This window comes from Physeter macrocephalus, chromosome 12 (assembly GCF_002837175.3).
Source record: "Physeter macrocephalus isolate SW-GA chromosome 12, ASM283717v5, whole genome shotgun sequence".
NCBI classification, from domain to species: Eukaryota; Metazoa; Chordata; class Mammalia; order Artiodactyla; family Physeteridae; genus Physeter; species Physeter macrocephalus.
Genome location: NC_041225.1, coordinates 63,524,200 through 63,538,255, shown reverse-complemented (window position 1 = coordinate 63,538,255; position 14,056 = coordinate 63,524,200). Strand labels below are relative to the sequence as shown.

The window sequence follows — 14,056 nt, the reverse complement described above, 5'->3', positions numbered from 1 at the left end:
TTCTAGGGCATTTAAGCCTCATCAGTCTAATGAGGAGCCTTGACTAGAATAGGAATACTTTTTATACAGTGGTACTCTGAAACGACAAGCAGTCAGCTATTCTTTTACACTGTTAGATAAATAAGAGGAAAAGTGACCATAAAATTTAAATTAAATCTATACTTATTTTGTACCAGTCATCATAGATTTTTTTAAGTCTTCCTACAAAAAATTCATAAAGCTTTCTCATAGTATTGAAAGGTTTGTTTTCAATAGTTCTAAGAGATGTTGATTTTTAACTCTGAAACTTAAAATGCTTTATGTATTAGACATATAACTTTGTACTTACTAAAATATTTGTTGTAGAAACTTATGTTCACTTAAAGTTAAAAACTATGCTTGTAAGAGCAAGTTGATTTTATCCACCAATACTCTATTGATTAACTAATATATGACTTTGCTTACTTTATTGTAGTAACTTCCCTCTGACTTCAACTGTTACCACCAAGACCTTCTGTCTTAACTTTCTTTCATAGGTGTACTGTAAAGGTTAATTCCAGCAGGCCTGGAATTAGCCTCCGGGTGTTTTCTTAAAGTTCCTGCATGGCAATGACCCCTGGTCAAGACATGAAACATACTAATTGTGTTGTTTTGTAATCTTTAGTCCCAGGAGATTCAAGGTGGTTCATTCAGCTTAGCACCATGTGATCGATGATTTGCACCTGGTCTCACTGAGGCCCCAAGAGGGCTCTGCTGTAGAAGCTAGTTACAGAACAGGAATACGCCCACAAGACCAGCAAAATATTAAGAAGCCCAGCAAGACTGTTTGAGGCTCCCTGGTTCCAGGGTGTTCTGCATACAATAATGGTCCCTGATCTGAGAAGGTGCACCTCACCAAGGACCTTTTTATAGGTACCTGCACCTGACCTCCCTGGCCCCCTTGCTGTGACAGCCTTTGGCTGTGATGCATTATCCTTACTTTAGTGCGGCTGCTAGACTGTATCCTTTTCCCGTAATAAACCATATGTTTGTAAGCACTGTCATTTCGGGTCCTGTGAGTCTTTAGCAATCGAACCCTGTTCAACTGCCACCATTAGCGCAAGACACCTATTAATAAACCTCGTAATCCTAATATTCATTTCTAAAAAACAAAAATTCTAAATTGTCTCATGACTTCTGGCTTCTGTGATACAGCCAGAGGGCAATACAAACCTATTAGGAAAGCTTAAAGATGAGTAACCAGAACCAACTTTAAAAGGACAGAACATTTGCTAAGTATTTTGAGAGTGAAGGAAAACAAAAACAAAATCATTTTATTACCTTCATATTTTTCCAGAGCCTGAATAACATTAGGGAGTTGATTTATACCCTGATAGAGTCGGTAACAATCTTGTAAGTTTGCTGCTTGTCTTTGAAATTTCTTGGCAAGTCGGTTAAGATCTGGAAATCGACGAAGTAAATCTTCTTGTAAACTCTGCCTCAATTCTGCATCTTCTACAAAAGCTTCTACTAAATTTAATCTGAAATAAATTATACTAGAATTAATCTTAAATATTTAGTATGAAACTAAAATTTGTCAACTAGGTGCATGCCTCAACTCAAAAACTCCATGTAAGAAGCTTGAATCTATTCTGAAATGTTAGTTTTTTGTAGAGGATGGAAAGCTCCATAACACTGTGATGTAAGCAGTTTGTGATTAGTTAATAACCAAATGAATGTTTAGTTAAGTAGTATCATATGATACTGAAATATACCCAATTTTGTTTGCCTTTCATCAAATTGACATTTCTTAAACAGAGGAATCTCATTATTGGGACTGTTGATATTGACACATTATTGCACATGGAAACAATGATCTTTAATGAAACAGAATTACAATTCAAGACTGTTGCCAAATTCAATACTTATTCTATCAGAAAGTCTTATAAATTCAAAATCTATTCTAAAATTACCTCATGATAGTACAAAGCCAAAATGATCTTTAATGAAACATCTTTAATGAAACAGAATTACAATTTAAGAATGTTGCCAAATTCAATACTTATTCTATCAGAAAGTCTTATAAATTCAAAATGCATTCTAAAATTACCTCATGATAGTACAAAGCCAAAATTTTCTAATTAAAAAACTGAAATAAGTTTATTGCTTCACATAATCAATAAATAAAATCTTAGCTTGTTTCAAGAACTATCAAACACGCAGCTAATATTGCTTTTGTAATTTATTGGAATCGGTGTCTTTCCATTTTTTTCCCTATAATCCACAGCAAGAAATATAGTTTTACATCATGACCCAGCACACACATGCACAGATACTGTAGCGGGTAAAATAAGCCATCTCAAAACATGACACTCTAGTGTCCCTAAGGACTACTTTGGTCCTTAAGGGCTATTTTTAGTTGAGGACAATTGAGAAGGAGCAGAAAGAAGGAAAGCTCTTTGCCTTCTCCCCATTTGCCCAAAAGCAGGACATCAATTTACCAAGGGGCTCCCCCTTCCTTCTTTACCAGGAAGGACAACAATTAATCTCAACTTTAGACCCTTAACAGCCTGGAGATGGCAACAGAGGAACCTACATAACCCTACCAGCTAGACTTTATCTACCTTTAGTTTCCATACATTTCCCTTCCCACAATTTGTAGCCCTAGGAACTCAAAGTCCTTTTCCTTTGTCTTGTCACTTCTCTGAAAATTTATTGTTCCTTTGCTAAGATGCTATATAAGCCCAAGTTCCAACTAACCCTAGAGTTACTCATCTCTGAGTGCTCCCACATGTAAGCATAAACTTGTTTGTTTTTTCTCTTGTTAATCTGTCTTTTGTCAGTCCAATTCATAGGGCCACAGCCAAAGAACTAGGAGAGTAGTAGGAAAAAGAAACTTTCCTCCCTGACAACATATAATTAAAATAGGTTTTGCAAGACAACACTTAACTCTTACTATATGTGGTGCACTCTTTATTTTTCTATTGCATTTAACTTTTCAAAAATGCTAGTTATACCTGCTACACTAACTTCACAACCTACCACTGCGTCACAACATGCAGTATGAAAAACTATGCGGTAGATGGTATTAAAGTAATAGCTGAAAGGTAAACTTTAACATTCAAAGGTAGGGGAAATGGCGTGGGCACAGAAGACGATCCTAGGTTTAGAACGCTATCAGATGAACTACCATTTTCCTTACATCTGTAAACTATATGAGTAGTAAATTAATCCTCAAATTGCACAGGGACAGGAAAAGGAACCAAATCAGCTTTCTAAATTTCTTAACTATTTACTGATCTCTCCATCAGCATTTACAATTCCTGCATCATCATAATGTTCATCTAGCATGTCATATGAAGGGAAAAATATGCTGCCCCTGTAGTAATCATATAATGACTACAAATATTAAAGCAAGATTTTGCAACCTTGGTATGTGGCAGCCTGGATGGGAGGGGAGCCTGAGGGAGAATGGATACATGTTTATGTATGGCTGAGTCGCTTTGCTGTGCACCTGAAACTATCACAACATTGTTAATCAGCTATACTCCAATATAAAGTAAAAAGTTAAAAAAAAAAAAAGATTTTGCAACCTTGGCAATATTGACATTTAGGCTAGATAATTCTTCGCTGTGAGGGGTTGTTCTCTGCTGTTTAACAGCATCCCTGAATTCCACCCACTATACTCTTTCCAGAGTAACAACCCAAAATGTCTCCAGACACTGCCAAATGTCCCAGAGGCAGCAGGGGAGGGGAGGACAGGCCCAGGCTAGGCCACTGGTTTAAAGGACCTTGAATCACTTTAAAAGATGAAAATAAAGAGAAAAATAACAAACTCTACAGAATGTCAAGATAATATTTAGGGAGTTGGTAGTAGATATATTTGTTATAGAAAATGCCAAATTAGTGGGGAAATAATCTGCTATCAAGCTTGTATTACGAACCAGTCAAAGGCCACATAAACAGAATTATTCAGGCACTTACTGCTCCAGAAAAGATATCTATGGCTTGTACTCTAGATTTTAAAAACAAAGCAAACAAAACTGAGTAAGGGATGCAGCCAAATCACAGCAAATTTGGGCCTTCCTAGCTAATCCTCTGGCTCTAACTGGGCTTCTCCAAGTTTGATCCAAGATTACCCATATTAAAATCACTTGGAGGTGAAATACAGAATCCCCAAGGTTGGGGCCCACCTGTGAAACTGCAATGAGCTTCTCAAGCGATTCTTCGGCCAGGAACAGTTTAAAAAAGTGAGTTCTAACAATCATAAGAAATTTCTGAGTTCTCATGATAAAGCAGGAAGAGAAGTTTAAGGGGGTCAGGAAAAGGATGAAAGAAACCTGATGCTGGCTTCACCTACCTCATCTTTCTTTTCCTCTTCTTTTCCTAAAACTCCTTAGGCCACTCTCCATAAATGGTAAGTATCCATAGAGAAGACATCTCTGATCTAGAATCTCCCTATGCTTCTTTCCTGTTCCACCAAGTATCTTATCACTGTTTCCTCTCAAGCTGACCACAGAATCATAAGTAACCAACATTGTTCAAGAGCATAAAGTTCCACAGAACAGAGAGCCCAGAAATAAACCCACACACCTACGGTCAATTAATCTTCAACCAAGGAGGCAAGAATATACAATGGGAAAAAGAGGTCTCTTCAGCAAGTGGTGTTGGGAAAGTTGGGACAGCCACCTGTACATCAATGAAGTTGAAAACAGCCTCACACCACACACAAAAATAAACTCAAAATAACTTAAAGACTTAAACATAAGACATGATGCCATAAAACTCCTAGAAGAGATCATAATTTTGTAAAACGTTCTCTGACATAAATCCTACCAATGTTTTCTTAGCTCAGTCTCCCAAGGCAATAGAAATAAAAACAAAAATAAACAATGGGACCTAATTAAACTTAGAAGCTTTTGCACAGCAAAGGAAACCACAAACAAAACGAAAAGACATCCTACAGATTGGGAGAAAATATTTGCCAACAATGCGACTGACAAGGGCTTAATTTCCAAAATATACAAACAGCTCATACAACTCAACAACAAAAAAACAAACAACCCAATCGAAAAACGGGCAGAAGACCTAAACAGAAATTTCTCCAAAGACGACATACAGATGCCCAATAAGCACATGAAAAGATGCTCAACATCACTAATCATTAGAGAAATGCAAATCAAAACTACAATGAGGGGCTTCCCTGGTGGCGCAGTGGTTGAGAGTCCGCCTGCAGATGCAGGGGACACGGGTCGTGCCCTGGTCTGGGAAGATCCCACATGCCGCTGAGCAACTAGGCCCGTGAGCCACAGCTACCGAGCCTGCGCGTCTGGAGCCTGTGCTCCGCAACAAGAGAGTCCGTGACAGTGAGTGGCCCCTGCTTGCCGCGACTAGAGAAAGCCCTCGCATAGAAACGAAGACCCAACACAGCCAAAAATAAATAAATAAATAAATTTTAAAATAAAAAATAATAACTACAATGAGGTATCACCTCACACCGGTCAGAATGGCCATCACTAAAAAGTCTACAAGTAAAAAATGTTGGAGATGGTATGGAGAAAAGGTGGGAATGTAAGTTGGTGCAGCCACTTGGAAAACAGTATGGAGGTTCCCCAGAAAACTAAAAATAGAATTACCATATGATCCAGCAATCCCATTCCTGGGCATATACCCAGACAAAACTATAATTCAAAAAGATACATGCACCCCCTATGTTCACAGTAGCACTATTCACAATAGCCAAGACATGGAAGCAACCTAATGTCCATCGATGGATGAATGGATAAAGAAGATGTAGTATATATATATATAATGGAATAATACTCAGGAATGAAAAAGAATGAAATAAAGCCATTTGCAGCAACATGGATGCAACTAGAGATTACCGTACTAAGTCAGTCAGAAAGAGAAAGACAAACACCGTATATCACTTATATGTGATATCTAAAATATGACACAAATGAATCTATCTACAAAACAGCAACAGACTCAATGGACATACAGAACAGACTTGTAGTTGCCAAGGGCAAGAGGGATTGAGCGGGAGGTTGGAGTTAGCAGACGTAAGCTATTATATATAGAACGGATAAACAACAAGGTCCTACTGTATAGCAAATGGAACTATATTCGATATCCTATGAAAAAAAAAGAATATAAAAAAAGAATGTATATACATATATATAACTGAATCACCTTGCTGTACAACAGAAATTAATACATTGTAAATCAACTGTACTTTAATTTAAAAAAAACAGCATAAAGTTCCAGAAAGAGTATTAAGAAGTAAAACAGCAAGGGAATGAAAAAGCTTCTAAAACACATAGCACAAGGCAAGATACACAGCCCCCTCAGTCTTTGGTCTGGATATCATTAAAAGTCTAATAATGGACTTCCCTGGTGGCACAGTGGTTAGGAATCCGCCTGACAATGCAGGCAACACGGGTTCGAGCCCTGGTCCGGGAAGATTCCACATGCCACGGAGCAACTAAGCCCCCGTGCGCCACAACTACTGAGCCCACGTGCCACGACTACTGAAGCCCGCGCAGGTAGAGCCCGTCCTCTGCAATGAGAAGCCACCACAATAAGAAGCCCGTGCACCGCAGTGAAGAATAGCCCCTGCTCACCGCAACTAGAGAAAGCCCGTGCACAGCAACGAAGACCCAGTGCAGCCAAAAATAAATAAATAAATAAATTTATTTTTTAAAAAGTCTAATAAATTGCTAGTTTCACAAGTCTATTCAACATGCCATTTCAGAAATAATTATAGTATTAGTTTGTGTTCTGCCTAACAGAGGTTTTTTTAAAAAAAGACTGCTCTGTTTCCATGACAATACCACTTTCAAATCACAATTTCAGAAGTACCAAAGTTAGTGTTGGCAAAACAGAGTATACCTGTCAACCCTACTCAAAATTACTCAGCTGTCACAATTTGACACATTAACTCACAAGTTGACTGGAATACAAGATAATTTTTAGGGTCAGTTAATCTCTAAAATTCCAAAAGAATAAATTATAAAATAAGTCATGAAATTTTTGTTATTTTAAAATCACCATTCTGTTCTTTAAAACCAGCACTTCTGATCTCTTACTGTAAGAAGAGTTGACTAGAATTTCATGACAGCTTATTTATATGGCTGAGAACAAATCTGGTACCTAAATACAATTACAAGTTTTTGAGCCTCTTCTTTATCTGTTCTTCACACGGTTTAACGCAGACAGAACCACTCATTTGATACATTAAATAGCAGATAATCTGCTACACAGGCTTGAGAAAATTAAAAAAGAAAAAAAAGTATGGCAAAATATAAAAGAAAGGAACATGCTTTCAAGGAATTTTCAATCTAGTGGAGGAGAAAGACATGTTGCATCTTACAGTTAGTGCTGAGTAACAACCAAGATACAAAATGCAATGAAATGTGATACAAGTAAGAAAGCAGAGAATTCCTATGGGAGCTGGGGAACCTCATTTTGGGGTATTTCATTTGTCTATATTCTAAATAGTTGGGATTTAAAGAGATAGGATCGGGCTTCCTTGGTGGCGCAGTGGTTGAGAGTCCGCCTGCCGATGCAGGGGACACGGGTTCGCGCCCCGGTCTGGGAGGATCCCACGTGCCGCGGAGAGGCTGGGCCTGTGAGCCATGGCCGCTGGGCCTGCGCGTCCGGAGCCTGTGCTCCACGGCAGGAGAGGCCGCAGTGGTGAGAGGCCCGCGTACCACAAAAAATAATAATAATAAAATAAAATAAAGAGATAGGATCTTGAGGAAAATACTTGGGAGGGGAGGGTGGAGCAGCAACAGCAGAGACTTGAAGGGAGAACAGTACAGGACGCACTGGAAGAAAACTGAAGCAGAGAAGGAATAGGGAAAAAAACTATAACCAAGGCAAAACGGAAAGGTTGCCTTTGGAAAGGAAAGAGCATTACTTCCTCTTCTGAGAAAGAGCCAGGGAGTAAAAGACTGAAAATACTGGTACATTTTGAGATTATAAGAATCAGGGAGGGCTTCCCTGGTGGCGCAGTGGTTGCGTGTCCGCCTGCCGGCCGCAGCAGAGGGAGGCCCGCACACCACCAAAAAAAAAAAAAAAAAAGAATCAGGGAGGAGATCATCTGCTTACACATAGGAGGCAGCTGAAGGGAAAATAAAAAATGTTCGATTGGTCACTGAAATGAGTCATGTAACAAAAGTAATACCAGGCAGCAGTGAAAACTAGATAGCTTGAAAGTACAGTGTGTCCAATCAGCATTGTGTGACTTTCTCCAGAAACTTTTAATTGAGAAAGAAAGCTAAGGAGAGAGGGGCCAGTATGACAAAGGACCAATGGGGCAAGAAATTCTATGGCGCCCATGAAAGCACTGGAAAGAGGGTTGCCTTTGTGGCGCAGACTGGACAGGAAGGCAAATAAAATTCAAAGGGACTAGCAGATCAGCCCAGAGACCAGAAAAAAGGGGTTTCCACTAAACTTGATTTGGAAGCAGAGAAAAGTGGTGGAAAAGCAGTAGAGTGACTGCCCTCCTGTTCTTCCTCTGAGGCCAGAGCAATTTGCTGTTTTAAAGAAACTGCACTCACTGTATGACCTCCAGACCTCTCTGTTTCCACAGAATACAGACTACTAACTAAAGACATCCTTGCACAAAAGGATACTTAATATAACCTGGAAAGAAGTCTAGGTCTAAGTCTTAATATAACCCTGGAAGTACACTGCCTCAAGAAGCATGATATATTATCATATAAGCACCACCACCATTTCTACATTTATAGGAACCACTTTTTTTTTTTAATAAATTTATTTTTTTTGGCTGTGTTGGGTCTTCGTTGCTGCGCACAGGCTTTCTCTAGTTGCGGCGAGCAGGGGCTACTCTTCGTTGCAGTGCGCGGGCTTCTCATTGTGGTGGCTTCTCTTGTTGTGGAGCACAGGCTCTAGGCACATGGGCTTCAATAGTTGCAGCATGTGGGCTCAGTAGTTGTGGCTTGTGGGCTCTAGAGCACAGGCCCAGTAGTTGTGGTGCATGGGCTTAGTTGCTCCACGGCATGTGGGATCTTCCCGGACCAGGGCTCGAACCCGTGTCCCCTGCAATGGCAGGCGGATTCTCAACCACTGTGCCACCAGGGAAGCCCGGAACCACTTTTATTTGGAGATATGTATTTCTAATAAGATTGCTACATTAATCATATTAAATGTCATAGAAAAAGAAATACTCAGTTTTAAACTAGAAGGCAATAATAATACCAAATTCAACATATGCAAATGATATCATCAGCAATTTCATGAGTGAACTATTTCATATGCTAACATATATTCAATGTTCTTTAAAGAATTCTAACTTTGTAAAAACATGGGAAAATTACCAAGGCTTCAGATGAATCTATGGAAAGACAAAAAAAATCCCAGAAGATTAAAAGTAATTGTAATAGTCCTAGTGTATGTGCAAACATGAGGACTCTTTGGACCTATCAGAAAATAAGTGCAAAAATAGTAATATGGGGCTTCCCTGGTGGCGCAGTGGTTGAGAATCTGCCTGCCAATGCAGAGAACAGGGTTCGAGCCCTGGTCTGGGAAGATCCCACATGCCGCGGAGCAACCGGGCCCGTGAGCCACAACTACTGAGCCTGCGCGTCTGGAGCCTGTGCTCCGCAACAAGAGAAGCCGCGACAGTGAGAGGCCCGCGCACCGCGATGAAGAGTGGCCCCCGCTCGCCGCAACTAGAGAAAGCCCTCGCACAGAAATCAAGACCCAACACAGCCAAATAAATAAATAAATAAATAAATTTATTTAAAAAAAAAAAAAAAAAATAGTAATATGGACAGTGTTCTTATAATTCCTAATTTGATTGTTAGATAAAGCACAAAAGGAAGAAATACCCAGAAACTCACTCCTAAAAGGTAATAACATATCAATTCTCATTGGAGATTAAAGTATTTAAGCCATTAGCTAAAAAGTATTTGTAGTCTCAGTGCAAATAGGTTTTAATGAATGGAAAAATGAGCATTACAACACATAAAGCAATTCCATGGATATAACTTAAATAAAAGCCAAAATAGTACATTTCACTTATGATGTTAATCCAACTTGGATCAAATTAAATACAATTGACAGAAACAAGAAATACAGTACAGGGACTTCCCTGGTGGCGCAGTGGTTAAGAATCCGCCTGCCAATGCAGGGGACACGGGTTCAAGCCCTGGTCCGGGAAGATCCCACACACCATGGAGCAACTAAGCCCATGCGCCGCAACTACTGAGCCTGAGCTCTAAAGCCCACGAGCCACAACTACTGAGCCCACGCACTGCGACTCCTGAAGCCTGCACATCTAGAGCCCGTGCTCTGCAACAAGAAGCCACCACAATGAGAAGCCTGAGCACTGCAACGAACAGCAGCCCCTGCTCGCCACAACTAGAGAAAGCCTGCGTGCAGCAACAAAGACCCAACGCAGCCAAAAGTAAATAAATAAAATAAATTTATATAAAAAAATAGAAATACAGTACAGCGTTTAAGGGCATGGGCTCTGGAGTCAGGCCAGCCTGGCTTTAAAGCCAGTCTCCATCACCACACAGCTAATGAACATGAGATGCTTAGCACAGTGCCAGGCAACCTGTCTTCTCTTCCTCCTAAGAGCCTGATAGTAACTTAAAAGTAATCCTATTTTCATCATTGTTCCTGAACCTATCACTGGGCTACAGTCCTGGACAAGATGTATGCATCAAACTCAAAGATCTAGTCATAACTGTCCCTATGTCTGCTCTAATAAAAATAGAAGAAAAAGAGAAATCTTTGCTTTCCTTCACAGAATTCACCACACAGCCATACACTTTAAAATTAACTCCTCACTTACTGTTTAAGAGGGTGGAGTAGAGACTTCCACCACTTTCTCTGATAGAAAATCATCCCAAAACAATGACAGTAAAAAAAAAACAGAAAAAACTGGGGACTTCCCTGGTGGTCCAGTGGTTAAGAATCCGTCTTGCAATGCAGGGAACGCTGGTTCGATCCCTGGTCAGGGAACTAAGATCCCACATGCCGCAGGGCAACTAAGCCCGCACGCCGCAACTAAGACCCGACGCAGCCAAAAAAATAAATAAATATTAAAAAAGAAAAAACTTGATTCAGTGTGTAATCCTGAAGATCAATCTTAAATGCTTAGAGAGGGAGTTAACAGACTTGCCCTGAGAACCCCAGGAAGGCATTAACTAGAAAGCATGAGGTATCACAGCAGGTGAAATTGAGGAACGGTGATAAAAAAAAAAGGAGACTGTCCCAGTGAAAGTCTGCCTTAAGGAGTGTAACTTTTTCTTCCTGGTCTGTGGAATTTCAGCATTTGGCTTTGAAAACCACAGGCCTTAGTAATTGCTGGTTAAAAAAAAAAAATTCTCCCCAAGATAAAAAGGGGAAAATATTTCCTCTTATCTTAGTAGATCATATTTTGACTTATAAAGACTTTCTTGCAAATGTTATTTCTAATTAGTAAGTCTTATAAGGCCACCAGATTTTGGAAATTATTGCTATGTCCTATGAAAATAACCTTTACTTACAGTCAAAAAAAATTAATTTTGATATCTTGTCTTCTAAATAATTTGTTATTTTGGTAATAGTATGTAAGGTTTTTGAAGGGTTTAAATACATGCAGGCTCTAGTTGTTAGGCTGGAAGAGGACCACTGACACGTGCTCTGTTCCCACAAGCACAAAGTTAAAATAAAACTAATGACCTAGGTCTTGGGAATTATTTAAATTACCTAATATTTCTTTTAAGAAACAACTAAAAGATGAGGGAGAACGGACATAAACTTTTACTTGTTTAGGCACAGGCTTTCCATGGTAGGATACTCAAGAAACTGATTAAGACCAGTTGCTCCCAGGGCAGGTGCTGGCAATTCACATAGAGTACAATAAGAAATGTGTCCCTGGAGCTGTGCAGAGGCCCTGAGTAAAGAGTACTGGGAAACTGGGAGACAAGAGTAAGAGACTCATCACTGTATATCCTTCTGTTCTGTTGGACTTTTGACACACATTAATGTAGTTACTTACTCACAAATAATTAAAATTAAAAACTGTAAACTGCCTTAATTACTTGAAAATATTCAATCCTTCCTATTTCTTAAGTTACTAAATTCCACTTTTCTTCCCCAACAAACCTGGCTTCAGAAAGTTACCTTAGCATTTCAATTTTTGCATTTTCAATGATATATCAACATACCCACGAATCACTGACCTCATGAGTTATTTTTATTGTAAGACCCTTGAGAATCCACAGGATCAACACTTAGCTTGGTAATTATCTGCAGGGTGTCCTTATGATACTGATCAACTATTTTACGTTTGCCTGGCATACACAGAGTCCCAAATGGTCAAGGGATCACCACGCTTTATACCATCAGAATTCAGTAGATACCCAACAAATTCTTGAACAATCTGACAACATCAAATCCATAAAAATACTGACTCTCTTTTACCTCTCCTGGCAATATATCTTAATTTACCAAATCGAAAACATTAGGTATACAATAAGGTCACATGAAATAACCTAATTATTGAAAAAGGTAAAGTATATTCAGTCAATAAAATATTATGTACTTATTAAAAATGCTGAATATAAACATCAAACAACACTAAAAAATGCTTATGATAATGTAAGCACAAGTTGGAAAAAACAAGGGCACAAAACTATATTAGGATTACAATTACGTTTTTAAAAAAACTATCAAACGTAAGAGTGCACTATAGAAAATTATTTTATTTATATGCAGTTCAAAAATAGGCAAAACTAATTAATCTATGATGTTAGAAGGATAGTAATTACTCTTGAAGTGAGGAGAGGTAGTAACTATCAGGATAATTGAGGGGAGTTTCTGGGATGCTAGTTATGTTGTTTCTTGACTTGTGTGTTATTACCAATGTGTTCATTTTGTGAAAATCCATCAAACTGCACATTTAGGATTTGTGCTCTTATGCACAGTATACTTCATTTAAGTTTTAAAACTTGTATCTAAAACAAAAGATAAAAATAAAACCTACTCCAATGCTAATTACATTAGGACAGCAGCATTATATAACTTTTATTTCCTCAATTTTAAAGATTTTCTGAAATACATTTAGGCTGCCTTAAATCCTTTCTAGAATAATAAAGCGTAAGTGCTTCCTATGTGCCAGACCTTGTTCAAAGTACTTTATACACATTAGATCATCTAATCCTCAGAAAATCATCAAATCCTCATAACAACCCTAAGAAGTAGGTGTGTTATTACTGTCATTTTAAAAGGGAAGAAACTGCCACTCAGAGGTTGAATAACAGCCAATATAACACAGCTCCTAAGTGGTAGAGCCTTAACATGAACCAAGGTCACCCGGCTCCCAAGCTCATGCTGAGACATTATCCATACCACCTCTCTAATAAAATTTTACTTTTTCATAGTGGAGGAAAAAAAGAATAATTAAGAAAATACGCTATTTAATCAATCTAAATCATTACTACTCTATTACTTTATTAGCTTTCTGTGCAGTTAGATGTTAAAATATAGGTGAAAAATTGCATGTCACAATAAGTGGTATAATCAGTCATACGGAGTGACTGGAAGTTACTCAGAGCTTACAAAAGTGTATACTAGTAATATACCTCTCTTCTATTCTGTTCTTGTCCATGAGAGGCTGCTTAATCCACTGGTTAACCAGTCTTTGTCCTTGAGGGGTTTTGCATTTATTCAGCAATGCAGCCAGAGACTGAGAGCCAGTAGTATCTTCAACGGAACCCTAGTGAACAAAAAATAAAACAGAAAAATGGCACGCTCATTAGTGAAAACTTTACTATGCCGTGAATAATGATTAAGTAATTTGGGGAACAAGAACACTTAACACTGGGAATTCCCTGGCAGTCCAGTGGTTCGGACTCTGTGCTCACACTGCCGAGGGCCTGGGTTCGATCCTTGGTCGGAGAACTAAAATCCCACAAGCCACACAGCCAAAAAAAATTTAAAAATAACCAACCCCGGGCTTCCCTGGTGGCGCAGTGGTTGAGAGTCTGCCTGCCGATGCAGGGGATGCGGGTTCGTGCCCCGGTCCGGGAAAATCCCACATGCCGCGGAGCAGCTAGGCCCGTGAGCCATGGCCGCT

General features: G+C 39.0%; 1 protein-coding gene across 1 annotated transcript in view; it reads right to left on the bottom strand.

Moving 5' to 3' along the window:
* The window catches only part of MSH2 (mutS homolog 2), a 78,465-nt gene that overhangs the window by 51,104 nt on the left and 13,305 nt on the right, over positions 1–14,056 (bottom strand). The window contains exons 6-7 of the mRNA XM_007106847.4: positions 13,563–13,696; positions 1,300–1,499 (exon numbers count right to left, since the gene is read on the bottom strand). Of these exons, the coding sequence (XP_007106909.2) occupies positions 1,300–1,499; positions 13,563–13,696 (334 nt within the window). The remainder of the gene's footprint in view (positions 1–1,299; positions 1,500–13,562; positions 13,697–14,056) is intronic.